General features: G+C 37.1%; 1 protein-coding gene across 1 annotated transcript in view; it reads right to left on the bottom strand.

Moving 5' to 3' along the window:
• The window catches only part of NFKB1 (nuclear factor kappa B subunit 1), a 141,449-nt gene that overhangs the window by 28,235 nt on the left and 91,617 nt on the right, over positions 1-21,597 (bottom strand). The window contains exons 5-10 of the mRNA XM_044681629.1: positions 18,009-18,157; positions 9,893-10,056; positions 8,014-8,172; positions 5,887-5,991; positions 4,108-4,199; positions 2,066-2,204 (exon numbers count right to left, since the gene is read on the bottom strand). Coding sequence (XP_044537564.1) covers positions 2,066-2,204; positions 4,108-4,199; positions 5,887-5,991; positions 8,014-8,172; positions 9,893-10,056; positions 18,009-18,157 — 808 coding nt within the window. The remainder of the gene's footprint in view (positions 1-2,065; positions 2,205-4,107; positions 4,200-5,886; positions 5,992-8,013; positions 8,173-9,892; positions 10,057-18,008; positions 18,158-21,597) is intronic.

Raw genomic sequence — 21,597 nt, 5'->3', positions numbered from 1 at the left:
CCGCCCTTTCTTTCTAGTAGAAAAGGCACTAGTGAAGCATGGATGCTGGATGGGGATAGAAGCAAGAGATCCTCAGAAAAGCAGGGAGGAGAGTGAGACAAAAAGAATGAAGATGGCACAGATCATGATACCAAGTGAAGTGGAGAAGGAAAGTCTTTCTCTTCCCTGAAATTATCAGGTAATGAGGATGATTTTACAAATCAAGCCCAGATATTTTGAGGGACTGTTTCAAGAGGGAAAAGAGTCAGGGCTGGACAACTTTTGAGGAAATACACCACCTGTAGAAACTTCTGTGATATGTAATTTTAGAGACGAGTGAACCCGGATCTGAGGAAGTTCACTCATTTCAATGTGATTTCACAACTTTTAATGGGTTTGTAGATTGCCTCCTAAATTTTGCTAGGAAGAATGAAAAGCCCAATTCGTTATTCATCTTAGATGCTGCTATTTATATCTATATACACCATATATGTGGTCCTTAACATCTCATGTAGAGAAGCCTGAAGAACAGGGTGGGCACATCCATCATCCAGAAAATTCTAAGAGATAGATGGAATCTCAAATGAAACCAAGGTAGGATTTTGGATTTTCTTATTCACTTTGCTTAGCTGCATCAGATGTATTTTGTCAGAAAAATGGAAAATTTAGAGGCAATTAGAAAAAAAATAAAATGAGTTACTTAAAAAAAAGAGTTCCCTATCAATAAATATGACTACGATTATTAAATTCCATAACAAATGACTGCTAAGAGTAGCCCCACCACTAACCCTTAAAGAATGCTTGTTTATAAACAATAGCTTTTGCTATAGCCAAAAAAAAAAAAAAAAAAAAGCGTCCTCTTGCTTTTCCTCCTACATAGCATTCCATCTTCCAAACCTGCATTTTGGCAGGCTGTCCCTGGCCTTGAAATGTATTCCCTCTTCATTTCTGCTTTTTAGGATCCTTAGCTACCTGAAAAACCCAAATAACCACAATAAAATGTCCCTTTTTTCCTACATAAGGCCCCTCCTGATCCCTGTTTCTCCTAGTACCACCAACACTCCTCCACTGAAATTACCTGGAATTTATTTTGCGTAAGCAAATAACTGCTTAAATGGACCTGTGATCTCATCAGTTTGGGAAATCCCATCCACAGGGCTGAAGGCAACTCATTATGGGCAACTGGCCATCACTGTCCTCCCAAAAGATTGCCATGGCGGGGCTCCATCCAATGTGCCAGAGGACTTCTTGCTGTACTCTTTAACTATGCAAATATTTATAAATGTATAGCACATACCACAATATATATGCATCTGTGTGTACATATATGTATGGGTGTGTTTATATAAATGTAAATATATATCAATTTTCTCCTACAGGATATAAGCTCCTTGAGCAAAAAGTGTGTTTCATTTTCTTCTGTATCACCAGCCTCTAGCTCATTGCCTTGCTAAGTTTAATAGGATGTTTGTTGATTGTTTCCTTAACATAATTATTATAAATCTATATCCCATAAGAGAAATGTCTAAAACAAGAATCCCAAAGCACTCTTAATAGGGTTGCTTTGAATGTTTCCTGAGTTTTATATTTTCCTTTTTTACTCCATGGGACAATTAGCAGAGTTTTCCCTTGGCTATACCTCCACTTTGCTGATTTAAAAAAAATTATTTTTATTTTCATGAAAAACTCACTTCCATACTGGCCATTGTTGTCAGAGCCCACTCATACATAACCCAATCCCCAAAATAAAACTGCAAATACACTGATGTGAAAGATGACTCCAAGTTCTTTCTCTGGAGGTGGATAGCATTCCCTATCATAAGTCTTTCAGGATAGTCCCAGATTGTTGTCTTTGCTGATTTTATGAGCACGGTGTTATATATTTGGGGAAAATCTATCACTAAACCTTGAATGATTAAATAAGCTTGGATGGCATGATTCAAGTCTGTTTAATAAATATCAAAATGACATTTCTTTAGAATATGGACACCTGAATTCCAGGCAACAGAAATCATGAAACTATTCAGACAGGTATCATATTTCGATGTCTTAGAGAAATGATTTTAAGAGGCAAAAAATGACTTACCTTTAATTTCTGGGTAGTACAGAAACGGCTTTGGCTCACTGGTTTCCAGATCAGATTTCCGCCGAAGCTGGACAAATACAGAGGCTGGCTTGGTAATGTTGACATCTTTATACTTTGGAGTTTTGAATACGATGGCAAACTGTAGGACACAAAGATACAGGTTTTTATAGGATAAGGATGGGAGGTCTCTCTTGCTCTCTCACTCAGTAAATTTTTGGATTAAAAAAACTATTTTAATGTATTTAAATGATCACTCATATATATATATATATATATATATATGTACATATATATATATAAATATATAATTTATTTAAGTGATCACTTTACTATAATTTGTATTCTTCCATTTTCCCCAGTTTTTTTTTAAGTTAGTTAGGCCCAGGAGTAGAATTCTCCACCTATAAGATGAACTAATGTCCAATAAATGGGCAGCCCATTCTCTCCCTTTTCCAGCTTGGTCCTAAGAACCTGCTATAAGTACTTCAAACAGTACTGAAATAATCAGTTTAGGAGGGTGGAGGAATAAAGGAAAAGAGAAAAAGGGTAACTGTCAGGTTACTACTCCAGAATCAAATACCATCCTTTGTGTATACTTCACAGCCCTTTAAACCCTCAGAAAAGCTCAACAAACTCCCCCAAACTAGCATGAGGCCTGAAAACTCATCAGTTCTAGTATGCTGCTGGGAAAGAGGTAGTGTGGTATAGTGGCTAGAGAGCAGGTCTCAGATTCAGGAAGACCTGAGTTCTAGTCCTACTTCTGATATACACTGGCTGTGGACACTGAGTAAAGCCATCTAACCTCTCGCTGGCCCAGATCTAAGATGCAAGTCTTTACTGGTGGAGAGGTAGGGGCCTGGAATGGGAGTTCAGATGTCTCTCTGCCCTTTCTATCTCACCCTCCAAAAGAGACTGGGACAATGATGGCATTTTCTTCATCTCAGTCCAGCCAAGAGAAGAAATCAGTAACTGGAAGAGATCTGGGGAAGTTACTCAGTCCAGTTCTCTCATTTGATGGATGGGGAAACTGAAGCCCCAAAGGGCTGATTTGCCCAAGATTCCAGAGCCAAGAGAAACAAACCAGAAACCATCTCCTCATCGGTATCCCTCAGCACTGGGCTTCCCAAATTCTCAACTTTCAACCACACGCCAAGTTATCATTGGACAACCCTTCTGATTTTTCATGATGTGTTAAAATACCCCTAGTTTGAAGACCACCTCTGAAATGGAAGGCTTTTCAGTGAAGCTCCCTCAGCAGGTTTCAGATTTACTCATGGGCTCAAGCATGCCACTCTCCTGAGAAGCACACAGAAGCTCACTGCCTATGACTCACCAAGTAGGCAAATAGGTAGACAAACCAAAGACTCGTCATAGGGTCAGAGCCTCAGTGGTCTAATAGGGACTTGCATGACTCATCATTTTCTGGGGGCAAAAAAAAACCCCTCATAGTTCTTTCAAGTAATCTGTCACAGAATTTAAATAAATGTTTGTGAGTAATACAGTTCTTTAGGTGCAGACAAAGAGGCTAGATTTCCTCCTGATAATTTCTCTTACTTACACTGCACGTGAAGGGTCATAAAATTCCTTAACTGTTAATAACCCTATCAAAGAAGCATTTCACCTAGAATTCTTTTAATTTTGCAGACAAGGAAATTGAGGTTCAGAAAGAAGAAAGGATCTGGTACAAGGCCACAGAACTACTCGGTTTTGTAGCTGAGACTGAAATCCAGGAATTGTGATTCCAGGACACTATGCTTTCCAATGACCCCAAACTGTCTCTTGAAAATAGATAAAGCAGAAGTTTTGTTTCATTTGCCCATTAGATTACAAGCTCCTTTACACCATCATTCATTCATTCATTTTGCCTTTCATTGTACCCCGAGCTTGGTCCAGTACTTGGCACACTATAAGTGTAATAAATGCTTGCTGCCAGACTCTGCTCATTCCTCCAATTTCTTTTTCTTATTTATTGCCATAACTAGCATTTCTAGAAAATCATCGTGGTGTACCTCTCAAAAAAATAGCCAAACACATCTCTTTACCTGTCTGTGAACATCTGTAGGAGAGAAATCTCCGAAGCCTTCCCAGAATCCACCATTCTCTTCTTCTTCATAAAAACGAATTTGGATGTCATCTATAAAAGAGTTATACCTCTTTATGGATTTTACAAACAGGTTAAAAATGAAGACATCAAATGGCTGGAGAGATACTATTTCAAAACACACCACAATCCATCTCCATTCTTGCCGACTTGTTATTCTTGTCATCACCTTGAAACACTTGATGTTTTCTCCTGGGAAAAGTCCCTAATCTAGAAATATTTTTGGAACAACCACCGTTACCTGGTGAGATCCTTAGTGTAGAGCAGCTGCCAGGGTGTTTTGAGATCCACCAACTCTTCCCCCCCTCCTTTCTCATCTTAATCCTCATCCAATAAAGAGAATAAATTAAGGTACAGTAACTTTTTGCCTTTGCTTCTTTTTTTACTTTAAAATTAACTTTTGCCTTTTTGAAGATTTTATAGTAACTTTCAATATGCTGGAACAGATGACTGTACTCTAATGACCATTATTATTCACTGTAGGAGGAGGTAAGAGGTGGAATAGTCCCTACTCATTCTGGAAGTACTAAGGTCACAGACTGCACATTTACAACACTGAAATACATGTGGGACTGACTCCATTGATTGCCTTTAGATTGTTACTATTCTTTGCTTCTTTTTATTCTTCTCAGGAGGAAAAATGTTTTAGAATAACAGCGGTTTGGTCTGGGTGTGAAGTATGCAAATGTTTTAAGGAATCTGAGAACATAACCCTAGTTTCGAATGCCAACCTTAGAAGGACTATAGATATAGTTTCTAAGTTTCTAAAGCTTTAAGAACAAAAAAATGCTTCAATTGAATATTTAGCAAAAAAACGTGTGCCAGAAGTATTAAAAGAATCAACTGGGAGGTGTCTGGAAATAAAGTTCTCCCTAGAAGTGTGCTGGGAAGATTTGATCGATAATCCATGAGGATCTGGAGACTATAGAGAGGGAAAAGGTGATAGAAAACTCCTTCCTCATAAGAACTAGAATAAAGAACCCTTTAAAGAGAATTCTAGGAAGAACTTGGGAGAAGCTGGTGAGCAGAGTGTATTTTGGAAAGACCATTTCCTGTGATTACAGAAGAAAAGCCAAGAATAATGGACTAATCTGATTTAACAAGTGCCTGAATTTGGCTATTATACTGGAAAGAAATATGAAGGTTCTTGAGATACTTTAATCAGCGTCTAGAAGAGGACCAAATAGGGTGAAAATAAGTTTCCATACAAGTGAAGAGGAGTAATCTGCTGTCGTATTGAGGTGACGTAGGCTGGGACACTGATCATAGCTATGGTATTATAAATAGTTACATAAGTCTCTGCTAATCGTTAACCTCACTTGTTAGCAAATTGCATGTGTTCTGTAACTGAATGTTTATGTAGTTATAGAGAAAGAAAAAAGAGTTTTCTCCAGTCATGAACTGGGGGTAGAGTCTCATGTCAATCAATTAATTGAAGGGAAGACATTGAAATCTTATTAATTAGAAACAAAAGATCCAAACGCACTCCTGTATCACTCTTTAAGAGTTCTGAAGGAGTGAGATATATTAAACTAATGAGGCAAGAGGCCTGTGAGTGAAATGTGGTCAAACCCTATGCTGCATTTAATAAACATCGGGCTAGAGAAAACAAGTGTTGCGAGTAGAAAAAGGAATACTGTTTGCTAAGTGTTTATAAATACCTCATAATCACAGTCAGTCTGAACTCTGTTCCACATCACAAGCCCAGACGTGCCCTTACCTTTCTGAACCTTATCACAAAGAAGATAAATCTCCTCCCCTCCAGTAACACAGCCTGCAGTCCTGTCCATTCTGACGATCTTCAAGTTTGAGGCATTGGGAGCTTCTGTTAACAGAATGAAGAGTAACAAAACCACAGATTAGCCTAGGTTTCGGGAGGCTGCTCCAAGTGGTACAAAGTCCTTTTTGTACAGAAGACAAGAAACTTCAAGATGGGACATCTTCACTTAAGATATTTTAAGTGAGTTAAGAATAATGAAATGAAAATATCTTGTATCAGGGCTGCTAGTTGGCTCAGTGGAGAGAGAGCCAGGCCTAAAGACAGAAGTCCTGGGTGACCCTAACAAGTTATTTAACCCCCACTGCCTAAGTCCTTATTGCTCTTCTACCTTGGAACTAATACTTAGTATTGATTCTAAGATGGAAGGTAAGGGTTCATAGATTAACAGATAGATAAACAGACAGATAGATGGAAGAATGGATAGATGGATGGATAGATAGATAGATAGATAGACAGACAGACAGACAGAGAGATAGGTAGAATGGTAGATAGATAGACAGAAAGGTAGGTAGGTAGATAGACAGAAAGGTAGGTAGGTAGATAGACAGAAAGGTAAATAGGTAAATAGAAAGATAGACAGACAGAAAGGTAGATTAGATAGATAGATAGATAGATAGATAGATAGATAGATAGATAGATAGATAGATAGATAGATAGATAGATAGATGGATGGATGGATGGATGGATAGATGGATAGTCAGAAAGGCAGATAGAAAGATAGACAGATGGAAAGGTAGAAAGAAAGAAAGAAAGATAGATAGATAGACAGACAGATAGACAGAAAGGTAGATAGAAAGATAGACAGATAGAAAAGTAGATAGAAAGATAGGTAGAAAGAGAGATAGAGATAGACAGACAAGAGAGAAATCAATAGAAAGGTAGATAAATAGATGAATAGATAGATGGATAGATAGATATTTCTTATGTCAGAGTTCAAACTATATTTGGGTATTAAGTCAAGCCAACAAGCATTTATCAAGCATTGTGCCTTTAAGTACTTGGGAAACGCATTAATTTATTCATTCCTACCTACAAGGCAAGAAGAAGATAACATCTGTTTCTTCCTATTACAACAGAATAGGATGGGTAGGAATAAAAGTGACAGGACTTTTCCAAACTTTTAAGAGGCTGTCTTGTTCTAAGTTTTATCTCGGAGAAGTTCTGATCACTTGGTTATATGGTTCTTACTTCAAACACCCAACAAGTAGCAAATGCCAACTATGTGGCTGGCACTGTTCTGGCATATAAAATCACTTGCATGATAGAACTGTGAGGTTGATAGCACCCTAAGAGTGTTGAGGGGAAAAATTCAGTTAAACTATTTAATAATTCCAGTTCTCAAAAAAAGGCAAACAGAAATATTATTTTTCCTTCAAACTAAATTAAGATTCTGTGTGGTTAAGGACAAAGGTTTCAGTGTGGTAAATGGTACAATATAAAGCTTCCTTCTTTGCTCCCCAGCTGTGTTACATGGTGATCTTTAATAGAGAAGTCGGTGTCTGTTTTAGAAACCTCCAGGTTCCCTTCAAATGGGTTATCAAAAATGAGAAAAATCTACAAGTGGTATAATTGGAAGGTGAGGACTTTCCTGCTTAGCCTAAGTGCCACAAAATCCAGATGAGGCTACATGTCTTTTCTAAATTTGTTTGGCATATCTGTTAGCCTGGGTGGTGCCACGGCACACACCCAGATCAAGTAAACAACCAGGTGAATGATGTGGTTCTGGGGAAAACTTGGCCAAAAATGGCCTGTACGTGTTATATAGACTGAAATTCTTGCTTGAAGTTTACTCCTCAGGCAGTTAAGTGGTTCTTAGTATTTCAGCTACATAAACATTTCTCGAGTACTCATCTGAATACAAGGTCTCAAAGAAATATTGATTAAAAGGGAAAGAGAGGGAATTTCAAGGTACTTTTCTCATGCCATCCCATTAGCATCCTAGAGAAAAATCAATGTTTTCTTCTTCTGAGGGAACCAGGCTTCTCTGCCCACCAAGAAGGGCGGGAATTTCAGGTAAGAAGGGTGACACGGGCACATGAAGAACCACATGAGGAGAAGTGTACTCACTGCTGTCATAGATTGCATCTGAAACCACGGGCTCCAGTCTTCTGGTGAAGCTGCCTGTGCTGTCTGGAAGGAAGGCTGTGAACATCAGCCGGACCACGCTGAGATCCATCTCTTTTGTCTGCTGGACAGCTGCCTGGCGGATCAGTTCCTTTTCCCTGTCTAGGAACAGAGGAGGTCATTTATTCCACATAGAAAGGAAACAAGGGAAGGGGAGGATGCTTTTTTTTTTAATCCCTTACCATCTGTCTCAGAATCAATGCTAAGTATCATTTCGAAGGCAGTAGAGTGGTAACGATGAGGAAATGGGAGCTAAGTGCCTTTCCCAGTGTCACACAACTAGGAAGTGTCTGAGGTCCACATTTGAACCCAAGATCTCTCATCTCTAGGCTAATGAGACACCTAGCTGTCCTAGGAGGACACCTTCAATGTGATGTGCTCTTCAAGAATCCCAAGAGCATTCCCTTACAGATGTGGAAGCGTTTTAAAAACTTTTTTGTCAGTCTCCCTAGAAATATTTAAGATATTTAAAAATGTTTTTCAGACTTTTTCCAGTTGAAAAGTATGTTATATATTAAAAAAAATAAAAAAGACCAAGAACAAAGGCCAGACTTTCTTAGGGAAATGGATTAAAGGAGGAAAACAAGCCGTGAAGGGGAAGTGCCTCCTGTCTAATTAAAAACCACTGCCTTTCCTATCCCAAAGTGAGTTAAAATCCACCTTCAGCCACTCAGAAAAGATTCAGATATTGGTTAGGGAGAGGAGGGGGTACCCTGTGATTACTCCAGAAAAACACTTGAGGGGAGTGTCAAGGAAGGAACTGAGTAATAACTATTGTTCTAGAATGTTAACTCAAAGCTATTTTCACATATTATATCATTTTGCTTTGATCAAAATTCCTATAAATATTCCCTCTAGTTAGCTGAGGAGACCAAGGAGGTGGGGAACCCGGAGAGGAGGGTTGTGCTACTTTGGTCATTTCTCTCACTAAGCTAGAAAGGCATGGATTTAGGCAGAAGAGCAGTAAAGGCTAGGCAATGGGAATTAAGTGACTTGCCCTGGATGACACAGCTAGGAAGTGTATGATGTCATATTTGAACCCAGGACTTTGCATCTCTAGGCCTGGCTCTCAATCCACTGAGCCACCCAGCTGCCCCCTAGAATAATGTTAAACTAAACAAACTAATTTCTGGCAGATGTGCCTAAAACAGAGCACACAGGCTTATTTTCTTCAACACAAAGCAAATGAAAAAAAGTAATCATAAAAGTCAGAACTCGATGTCTTTCCTCTCAAACTTTTCTTCTTCCTAACACTATGCAAATTTAAAGTTTTCTGACATGTTCCTCTAATAAGAGCTGTTATCTTGACAGTACCTGAAGAGTTAAATACTTTATTTCATTTAGACCTCACAAATCAGGGATGTAATAAATACTGGTGTTATCATCCCATTTTATAGATGAGGTAGCTGAAGCGCAGAGTGGTTAAATGCTTTGTCCATAGCCACATAGCTAGTAGGTGACAGAAGATGGATTTAAATACATCTTCCTGATTACACATGAGCAAGAACATTTGATTTCAACTTAGAAGAACTGAATTCGAATCCTGCTGCTGATACTTACTACAAGTTTGGTCTTGGGTAAGGTATCTAGCCCACTTCCTTCCACAGGGAGCTCATACAAGAAAAAGAGGGAGTTGGACTAGGTAATGGCTCAAATCATGTCAAATTCTGACAATCTGCAATATTATGCAAAATAATCAATAGAGAACCGTCCAAATAGCAACATACTAAGTCTTGGGTCTCCTCTTCCTGTGGCATCCACTATAGTGGATGAAAAACATAACACCAATGGAATAAAGGGAAAACCAAAAATATTCATTCACCTGTGAGTTGTCTTTCTCCACCACCTTCTGGTTGCAAATAGTTGAGTTCTGGATGCACTAAGAGCCCAGGATTATACCCTCGTATACAGGCATCTGTCATCCGTGCTTCCAATGTTTCATATACTTTTTTCTTTGTCACGTGAAGTATACCCAGATTTGCAAACCTTCAAATAAACACAAAGAATCAAACAAACACTTGCTGCTGGAAGTTGGTACAATTCTAGTGTGAAACTGAAATGAATGAAGCAAGGGAATCTCAACTCTTTCAAAAGTATTTATTTCTCCCTCTGTTGTGCATTTAGAAACTTCTTTTCCAAAGTGTAAAACTAAAAAATTGTTTTAGGAAGATTTGACTATTACACTGAAGGAAAAGTCTCTCAAGGATCAGATGGCAGAATCTGGGACAGCGGGGTTTATTTTGAATCCCAAATTTCATTTAGCAATGAATGGAATTGTGGAATTAGATTCTGGGTTCTGGAGCTAGATTTTATTAGAACTCAGGCTACTGTACTCAATGGTACTAACCTGCTCTTGGGATTGAGGTAATACATGTAGAATAGGGATGTGGAAGCTTTTATTTCTTATTAAGAGACATGGATGAATGGAAGAATAACTCAAGTTTATAATGCATTCTAAGCCTTATGAAACGCCTACCTTAGAGGTAGTATTTTCATCTCTTTCTTATATACAAGCAAACTGAATTTAAGTGATTTTCCCAAAGTCACACAATCACTGAGTGGCCATCTAAGAGCAATATAATTTGATAGCTTCTACCAGAGAAATAGGAAACTTTTAATTATTTACTTTTCTCAATTAATTAAGGGAGGTTGAACACTGTTCAGATGGAAAGGCAGAAAAAGAGATGGTGAGACAGAAAGATAGAGAGATCCTGAGAAAGGCATACAATGCAGAGATAAGGAGCAACAAAGACACATCCCACAGATATATGAACAGAAAGAGAGCTACGTAAAGAGAGAGCAAGAAAGCCAAAACAGAAATTTTAAAGAAGCAACATGCAAGGTGATCTGGTGGACCTCTGGGCTACTGCTGCTAAAGACATGTTAAACAGTAAATGATATTCCCAATTATAGGTCAAAATACTGGCGTCACTACTTGGAATGTCAACAGCAAGAGTAAACCTTCATTAGGTGGGCATCTACTATATATAGGTACATATTGGCTTGACTAAAGGGTCAGTATCTCTCTACTTTTTTTTAATAGGGGAAGAAAACTTTTTAAAAATCTTTTAATTAAAATTTAAATTAAATTTTTATAAATTAAATTAAAATTTTAAAATGTAAAATTTAAATTTAATTAAATTTTTAAAAATTAAACTTTTAATCTCTTAAGCCAGAAAGTTCTTATTCTAGGGTGAGATTTCAGAAGGCTAATGAATTGTGTTTTACTTTATTTTATTTAGAATATTTTTCCATGGTTACATGATTCAAGATTCCCCCCCCTCCCACAGCCAACAAGAAGTTCCACTGGGTGATACATGTATCATTGTTCAAAACCTGTTTCCATGTTATTCATATTTGCAGTAGAGTGATTTTTTAACATCAAAACACCAATCATATCCCTATCGCATTGCGTGGTTGATCATATATTTTTCTAATGCATTTCTGGTTCCACAATTCTTTCTCTGGATGTGGTTACATTCTTTCTTATAAGTTCCTCTGGACTGTCCTGGATCATTGCATTGCTGATAGTAGAAAAATCCATTACATTTGATTGTGCCACAGAGTATCTGTCTCTATGTATATTGTTCTACAACAATTCCTGGAGGTTGTTCCAGTTCACATGGAATTCCTCCAGTTCATTATTCCTTTCAGCACAATAGTATTCCATCACCATCATATACCACAATTTGTTTAGCCATTCCCCAACTGAAGGACATCCCTTCGTTTTCCAGTTTTTTGCCACCACAAAGATTGAGACTATAAATATTTTTGTACAAGTCTTCTTCCTTATTATCTTTTTTGAGTATAAACCCAGCAGTGGTATGCAAAGGGCAGACATTCATTTAAAGCCCTTTGTGCATAGTTCCAAACTTCCCTCCAAAATGGTTGGACCAATCACAACTCCATTTGCAGTGTATTAGGGTCCCAATTTTGCCACATCCCCTCCAACATTTATCTCTTTCCTTGGCTGTCATATTGGCCAATCTGCTAGGTATGAGGTGGTATCTCAGTTGTTTTAATTTGCATTTCTCTAATCAGGAGTGATTTAGAACACTTTTTCATGTGTTTATTGATAGTTTTGATTTCTTCATATGAAAACTGACTATTCATATCCCTTGACCTTTTGTCAACTGGGGAATGGCTTGATTTTTTATAAATTTGACTTAATTCCTTATATATTTGGAAAATTAAACCTTTGTCAGAGAATTTTGTTATAACAATGTTCTCCCAGTTTGTCGCTTTCCTTCTAATTTTGGTTACATTGGTTTTGTTTGTACAAAAGCTTTTTAACTCGGTATAATAAAAATCATTCATTTTATATTTTGCAATGTTCTCTCTCTTGCTTGGTCCTAAATTCCTTCCTTTCCCACAGATTTGACAAGTATACTATTCTATGTTCACCTAATTTATTTATGATTTCACTCTTTATATTTAAGTCATCTATCCATTTTTGAATTTATCTTGGTGTAGGGTGTAAGATGTTGATCTAAACCTAATTTTTGCCATACTGTTTTCCAATGGTCTGAGAAGTTTTTGTCAAATAGTGAGTTCTTGTCCCAAAAGCTGGGATCTTTGGGTTATCAAACACTAGTTTACTGAGGTCATTTACCCCTGGTCTATTCCACTGATCCTCCCTTCTGTCTCTTAGTCAGTACCAGATTGTTTTGATGACTACTGCTGCATAGTACAGTTTAAGATCTGGTACTGCTAGGCCCCCCTCCACATTTTTTTCATTATTTCCTTTGATATTCTTGATCTTTTGTTCTTCCAGAAGAATTCTGTTATAATTTTTTCTAATTCTATAAAAAAGCTTTTTGGTAGTTTGATAGGTATGGCACATGAATTGTATTTTAATCAACAGAGTTGAATTCCTTTGTAATACTATGTATTTTATTTTATTCACTTAAAAAGATTCTTCTGAGAAGTTGTTAGGTTTCATTAGAAACCTCTTGCCAAAGAGGTCCATGGTACAAAAAGGGTCAAGAATCCCTACCTTTTACCAAGTTTCTTTAATAAAAGTCTCATTTCCAAAATAAAGAAATAATTCATATTTATGAGAATAAGAGCCATTCTCCAATTGATGTAAATGAGAAAAGTATATGAAGAAGCAGTTTTCAAAGGAAGAAAACCAAGCTTTTAGGAAGAATATTATTTGAATCACTAATAATTAGAGAAATGCAAATTAAATGATTATTCAATTCACAAAAATGGAAAATGACAAAATGTTGAAGTGGCTGCCTAAAAATTCCTGGGAAAAAACCCCAACTGATGGACAGTAGAGCTATTAACTGGTACCACCATGCTAGAAAGCAATATGGAACTATGCCCCAAAAGTGGCTCAACTATGAATATCTTCTGCCTAGCAATACACTATTTGGTCTACACCCAGCAATACCACTATTAGGCCAATTCATTAGGTCTATACCCAAAAGAGATTAAAGAAAAAAGAAAAGATCCTCTATGTACAAAAAAATATTTAAAGTAATTCCTTTCAGAGTGGCAAAGAACTGGAAGTCTAAGGAGGTATCCATAATTGGGGAATGATAAATTATGGCATACAAATGTAATGGAATATTATGCTATGTGGTAAGAAATGAGAAAGGAAATGGGTTTGGGATTTTGGGACAGCTAGGAGGCACAGACTTGGTAGACAGGAAGATCTGAGTTGTAATCCTGCCCCAGATATTCACTAGCTGTATGACCTTGGGAAAGTCATTGAGTTTTTCAGTTTTCTAATCTTCAAAATGAGGGTAATAAAAGATCCTATGTCAACAGACTTTCTGTGAGGATCAGTTGAGTTAACATGTGTAGACTACTTTGCAAACATCAAAATGTTCAATAAGCACTAGCTGCTCTATTATTATTATCCCTTATTACTGATTGATACAAAATGGAGTGAGCAGAACATGAAAAACAATTTAACCATTAGCATTAACATTGAAAAAACAAACAATTTTGAAAGATCTGAGAAGACTGGTTAACCTGATGATCAGTCATGATTCCAAACTCAGTGACGACAGAGGGGGACTAACATACAGAAAGACATACACATTGTTGAAAATGAAAAAAAAAATAAATGCTTGAAAAAATAGATAATTGAAAAAATAATTGAAGGGCTTATGATTTTTAAAAAGACCCCTTGCTCTAAGCTGACACAGTAAGGAAAAGAGTAGAAAGCAGGATAGTTTGCTGGTAGGGAGGTCAGTCTTTTCTAAAGAAACTCAGCTCTAGCATTTGAAAAACCCAGAGAACTTGTTGAGCTAACAGGCTAACAACCCAACAAAGCCTCAAACTGTGCCTATTATAGCCCGGCAATTTCAAAAGGCCAAGGAAAGCAACTTCTGTGTTTTTATTTCTCGTTTTCTTCAAACTACCCCAAGAAGCAAACCAAAAAAAACCCCAAGCTCCACCAAACTAATCTGACCACATTCACAAAGACCTAGCTGGTTGTGGAAAACTAATAAAACTATTCTTCCATTGTGCTTTTGAAAATGGAAATTGCTTTACATTTCATCAATGACTCCTGCAATACATACAATGATGTATTGCAGACATCAGACATTGTATTGTTTCATTTTTTAATTAGTTAAGGGATTATTTGTTTGTTTGTTTGTTTATTTGATGTCATCCTCTTCCATTTTGCCCCTGCCCAGGGTCCCAGCCTCCTTCTGAATCCAGAAAGAAAACAAGAGAGATGACTGCAGCAGACTGAATAGCCTGATTCCATTACTTACAGATTGGCAAACCAACTGGGCAAATCTAGGAGTCCTCTTTTCTATGTGTTTCATGAGGGGAAAAACCACCTTCTACACGTTTCATGGGGGGGGGGGGGGGCTGGAATCACCTTCTTGCAGGTTAATTCAAAGTTGTAAAATGCTGGTACAAACACACCTATGGCAAGTTACTCATTTTACTTTATGCTGTTTCAGGATAAACAAAGAATCACAGAACTTTGGTAGGTAAAAGACTTTAGAGAAAATCTCCTTCAGGGGAATCTTAACCTGAATTCCCCCCAAGGGGCACAAGGATAGATTTTAGGGAGATGGCTATCTGCGAAATTATATGGGAAAATTTATATCTTTATTTTCACTAACCTCTAATGGAAATGTAGCATTTCCCTCGATTATGAATTTTAAAAAAATCTATTATTCTCAGGAGTCCATAAGCTTCACTATATTGTTAATGGGGTCCAAGACACAAAAAAAGATTAAGAACCCCTGATCTAGTCTAAGCATAATGGAAACATAACCATATTGGGAACTAAGTAGCAGAAGGGGCTCCCAATTGGGTGATTTGTTCATTGTGATATTACTTGTTTTTCAGTCTGGATTTATGATTTCATTAGTGTTAGGAACTCCCAGTGTTGATGCTCCTTCTACCAATCCCAGTGAGTTGACAATTTACAATTGCTTGACTTATAAAATCTATATCAGGTTGCTTACTGTCTCGGTGAAGAAGGGAGGTAGGGGGAGTGGAAAGGAGGGAGAGAGGAGTAGGAAGGGAGGGTGGGAAGGAGGTAGAGAATTTGAAACTCAAAATTTTCTTAAAATGAATGTTAAAAACTTGTCTATATATATAATGGGGAAAAATAAAATATTATTTTTAAAATTTTACAGTTGTTTGTTGAACTGAAAGGCTGGTGTCACCTAGGCTAGGATGCTGCAGAAACAGGCATTAGTCTAGGTCTTCCTGACTCCAAGTGACTCCCTCCATCATGCTGTCTTTCTATATATTATGGCCTCCCTCAAATGCTGCCAGGGAATTTAATATATGTTTAAGTAGAATTTAATATCTCATTAACTAGAATTTAATATCTATATCAAACAATAATCTGATGTGTGTACACAAAGCAGATGCTCATTCAAGGAATTATGAGAAGAAAGGGCATTTTGTCAACCTAACTTTTCAATGAGCTCCTCATGAGCTAGAAACCCAGTCAAAAAAAGCTTAACTGAACTGATTTAAGATCTCCCAGGGCTGCAATAATCAACCTGAAGGTGGCATCTTCTTCAGTTTGTTCCCATGGGGTTGGGAAAAATCAGAATATGGCCACTCTGACTTAAACCTAGAATCCAAATCTGAACCCAAATAGAAGTGACTATTTTTGTTTGTTTGTTTGTTTGTTTGTTTGTTTGTGGGGGAGGGCTATTTTATTTAAGGTGGGAAAGGGTCTTCTCTCAGTGTCTGAGGATTCTCCATGTTTATAGAACCTGGCTTCTGCTGTTCTTGAGATCTCCCAGTTGGTGAGCCCATGCTCCATGTTGTTCCATTACTTCACCACAATGGCATCTTCTACATTTACATGAATGCATGTTGTTCCTGCCTGAAGTTGGGTTCTCTTGTTGGGGTCCATGAACATGTTTCTTAAAAATATTTTGATAACTGCATTTCAGTATAATTGGTTTCCTTTGTAATTCAAAATGTTTTCCTTCATGCACTTAAAGCCATCACTCTGAGAATGGGCTTCACTAGATGGACAACGGGGTCCATGACACAAACAAGATGAAGAACACTTGCACTAGCAAACACAAGCTCCTAGAGGACAGCGCCTGTTTCCTTTTTCTCTTTTGAATTCTCAGCACACAGCCCAGTGCCTGGCACATAATAGGTTCTCAGTAAGTCCTTATCCAAAGAAGAGATGCCCACTGCTTCTCTAGGGGTGAGGTGAGAGGTAATAACCATAGGTTATTAACTTTCTAGTTCCTCTGTTCTTTTGATAACTTCCTAAAAAACCTCCATGCCATATCACAGAGGCAAATTTCACTGGCACACCAGAGCTATTCAATGCGCTAGAAATTTCATAAAAATAGGCTTTGTTTGAAAGGAACTTCTCTGACAGCTCCCTAAGAAAGAAAAGCCTCTCTGAACTTAGAAATAATTACTGTATGTTAAATGGGAGTATATTTCCAATAAATAAGAGACTATTTTAATAAATCAGCAAACCCATAATTAAGTGTTCAATTAGGCTGCAATTTCAACAACTCCTTGGCTTCTGAAACCTCTCAGAGGTCAATTAGGAACAGGAAGGGAGTTCCTGAACAGATCCTGGTGACTCACCTATGATGGGTGACAGGAAACAGGCCCAGTCTTTCAAGAGGATGTTGAAAAGACAAGCTCAGATAAAGCAAATTTGAAATTCTAATATCAAGTTAAGCTTCTTCTTTCAATGCAGGAGGATTTTTTACATCAAAAGAGTCAGATTTTAGTGACTTAAAAGGAAGTGGCTCTCTCTAGCTAGAGCACATGAAAGCAAACTCTCTCAACAAATAGCCAACCTGAAACTTGATCTCAACTCAATGTTGGCAATGCTACTAGAAGTTTAATTACAGTGATTTAAAGCGATTTCTCTCTTTTGAATGAAGAGCATAGATTAACTGGGATTTCAGCATAAACTTGATTTAAATCAGGATTAGGAAATTTCAAAAGATCCTAATTTTTTCATTGATTTTTTTCATCTTTGGGATTCACGTTATTTCTATTAAACTTCTAAAATTAAAAAAAAAAAGCCCAATTATTTCTTGAAATAATAAGCACACCTATTTTGGTATGAATCTAGTAAATGCCAAAAGAAAAACCTGATGCTTCTTGCCCTTAGGTACCTTCTGAACAGCAGGGAGTAGAGACCAATCCTAATTAGTTCTCCTTTCTGAGATTTCCCCAAATGTTTGTTCCGTAAGTGAAGATTAATTTATTCATGAAAAAAATCACCGAGTAAGCCAGAAGCCTCAACCAATCAATAAACCCTTATTAACTGCCTTGTATGTGCCAGGCAAATGACGGAGAGAGACCTTTGAGGCGATGGCAAGAATATTTAGTTCTCTGGAAAAGTCTTTAAAAAGGGGACTTCTACCAAAAAGGGCCTTTGGAAAGTTCTCTGGTCTTCCTTCTTTCTAAAGGCTCCTCTTCCCTCTCACCCCATTGACCCCATCACTTACCCTACCACCATGTCCTTGGGTCCAGCAGTCACGGTGCAGATTCCATCCTCACAGTGTTTTCCCACCAGGCTGTGAGCATGTAGGTGGACATGCTTCCCATTGGTGACCAACTGGACAATAATTTTTGCTGGCCCCACATAATTGCAAATCTGATTGAGAAAAACATTTTAAAAAAATTTAATATCAATGTATAAGGATGCTGTGACATGATGGAAACAAAAATATTAACAGCAGAGAGACAGAAGTGATTCTAGGTGGGACCTTTCAAAAAAATCAAACAACAAAAAAAACAACAAAAAAAAACACACTCTTATCTTTTGTCTTAAAATGGATACTAAGTATTGGTTCCAAACTGGGGTTAAGTGACTTTGCCTAGGATCATACAGCTAGGAAGTATCTGAGGCCAAATTTGAACCCACTGAACCACCTAGCTTACCTTTTTTGGGGAGGGGTAAAGATTTATTTTTGCCAATTACACGTAATAACAATTTCTCACATAAGTTATCTGAAGTTATATGAACCACATTGTCTCTCTTTCCCTTCCCCTCCTGGAGCTGGTAAGCAATTTGATCTGGATTACACATGTATCATCATGGAAAACATTTCCATATTGTTCATTTTTATAAGAGGATAATCATATAAAACTAAAACCACAAAATAAAAATCCAAATAAACTGGAGTGAAGACGTGCATGCTTTGATCTGCATTTCTGCTCCCACAGTTCTTTCTCTGGAGGTGGATAGCATTCTTTGCCATAACTTCCTCAGAATTGTTTTGCATCATAGTATTGCTGAGAGTAGCTAAGCCTATCACAGTTGATCATTCCACAATATTACGGTTATAGTGTTCAATATTTTCCTGGTTCTGCTCATTTCACTCCGTATCAGTTCATGCAGGTCTTTCCAGCTCTTTCTGAAATCCTCCAGTTCATCATTCCTTATAGCACAATAGTATTCCATCACCATCAAATACCACAAATTGTTCAGCCATTCTCCAATTGGTGGAATCCTCTCAGTTTCCAATTTTTTGCCACCACAAATATAAATATTTTTGTACAAGTAGGTTTCCCTCCCCTTTTTTATCTCTTGGGGATTTTTCCTTTCCAATTTCTGAATTTGTCTTTCTGATAGGCAAAAAAAAAAATTCAGAAAAATTAACCAACAAATTTTGTTACAAGAGAGAGCTCTCTGAATAGGGGATACAAAGGAATATATTCTGAAATGAAGGTAATATATAAAACAAAAGATCAATTAAGTTGTTTTTAAAGACAGCACTGATATATAACAGAATAATTTAATTTTTCTTTGGGTCAAGTTTACCAACATTATCTTTTTTTTTTCGTTATTTATCTAGACTTTTTTTATTTTTTATTTTTTTTGTTTATTACTTTTTTTTAATTAATATTCGTTTTTAATCTGTTTACATACTTTATGCCCCTACTTTCCCCTTCACCCCCCCCTCTCCCCCCACCCATGGCCAAGGTACATTTCCACTGGTTGTAACAAGTGTCCTTGCTCAGGGTCTATTTCCCATTCATGTCCGCCTCAGTCCATGCATTCAAGCAATTGTTTATCTTATATGTTTCCTCTCCTGCAGTCCTTCCTCTGAATGTGGGTAGCATCTTTACCATAAATCCCTCAGAGCTGTCTTGTGTCATTGCAGTGCTGCTGATACAGGAGCACATTACATTTGATTTTACCATAGTATATCAGTCTCTGTGTACAATGTTCTTCTGGTTCTGCTCCTTTCGCTCTGCATCACTTCCTGGAGGTCTCTCCAATTTGCATGGAATTCCTCCAGTTTATTATTCCTTTGAGCACAATAGTATTCCATCACCCGCATAATACCACAATTTGTTCAGCCATTCCCCAATTAAAGGACATACCCTCCTTTTCCAGTTTTTTGCCACCACAAAAAGCACAGCTATAAATATTTTCATATAAGTCTGTTTATCTATGATCTGTTTGGGGAACAAACCCAGCAATGGTATGGCTGGATCAAAGGGCAGGCAGTCTTTTATAGCCCTTTGGGCATAGTTCCAAATTGCCAGCCAGAATGGNATCAGTTCACAACTCCACCAGCAATGCATTAATGTCCCAATTTTGCCACATCCCCTCCAACATTCATTACTCTCCCCTTCTTTCATTTTAGCCATTCTGCTAGGTGTGAGGTAATATCTCAGAGTTGTTTTGATTTGCATTTCTCTAATTATTAGAGATTCAGAACACTTTCTCATGTGCTTATTGATACTTTTGATTTCTTTACCTGAAAATTGCCTATTCATGTCTCTTGCCCATTTATCAATTGGGGAATGGCTTGATTTTTTATACATTTGCTTTAACTCCTTGTATATTTGAGTAATTAGAGCCCTGTCAGAGTTTTTTGTTATAAAGATTTTTTCCCAATTTGTTGTTTCCCTTCTGATTTTGACTACATTGTTTTTGTTTGTACAAAAGCTTTTTAGCTTAATATAATCAAAATCATTAAATTTACATTTTGTAATTTTCTCTAACTCTTGCTTGGTTTTAAAATCTTTCCTTTCCCAGAGATCTGACAAGTATACTATTCTGTGTTCACTTAACTTATTTATAGTTTCCCTCTTTATATTCAAGTCCTTCACCCATTCTGAATTTATCTTGGTGTAGGGTGTGAGATGTTGATCTAAGCCTAATCTCTCCCATATTGTTTTCCAAATTTCCCAGCAGTTTTTGTCAAATAGTGGATTCATGTCCCAAAAGTTGGGCTCTTTGGGTTTATCATAAACTGTCTTGCTGACATCATTAACCCCGAGTCTATTCCACTGATCCTCCCTTCTATCTCTTAGCCAGTACCATATTGATTTAATGACTGCTGCTTTATAGTATAGTTTGATATCTGGTACTGCTAGGCCCCCTTCCTTCACATTTTTTTCATTATTTCCTTTGATATTCTTGATCTTTTGTTATTCCAAATGAAATTTGTTATAGTTTTTCCTAATTCAGTAAAGAAGTTTTTTGGTAATTTGATAGGTATGGCACTAAATAGGTAAATTAATTTGGGTAGGATGTTCATTTTTATTATGTTAGCTCGTCCTACCCATGAACAGTTAATGGCTTTCCAATTATTGAGGTCCAGTTTTATTTGTTTGGAAAGTGTTTTGTAGTTGTTTTCGTATAATTGCTGTGTTTGTTTTGGTAGATTGATTCCCAAGTATTTTATATTGTCTAGGGTGATTTTAAATGGTATTTCTCTTTCTACCTCTTGCTGTTCTAATGTGTTGGAAATGTATAGAAATGCTGATGATTTATGTGCATTTATTTTGTATACTGCCACTTTGCTAAAGTTGTTGATTATTTCTACCAGCCTCTTAGTTGATTCTCTAGGATTTTTTAAGTAGACCATCATATCATCTGCAAAGAGTCTCCTTAGTCTCCTCCTTGCCTATTTTGATACCTTCAATTTCTTTTTCTTCTCTAATTGCTATTGCTAGTGTTTCTAGTACTATGTTGAATAATAGAGGTGATAATGGGCATCCTTGTTTCACTCCTGATCTTATTGGGAAGGCTTCTAATTTATCCCCATTGCATATAATGCTTGTTGATGGTTTTAG

The sequence above is a fragment of the Gracilinanus agilis genome, chromosome 6 (genome assembly GCF_016433145.1).
Source record: "Gracilinanus agilis isolate LMUSP501 chromosome 6, AgileGrace, whole genome shotgun sequence".
Lineage (NCBI taxonomy): Eukaryota > Metazoa > Chordata > Mammalia > Didelphimorphia > Didelphidae > Gracilinanus > Gracilinanus agilis.
This window is presented reverse-complemented; position numbering and strand designations above follow the sequence as displayed.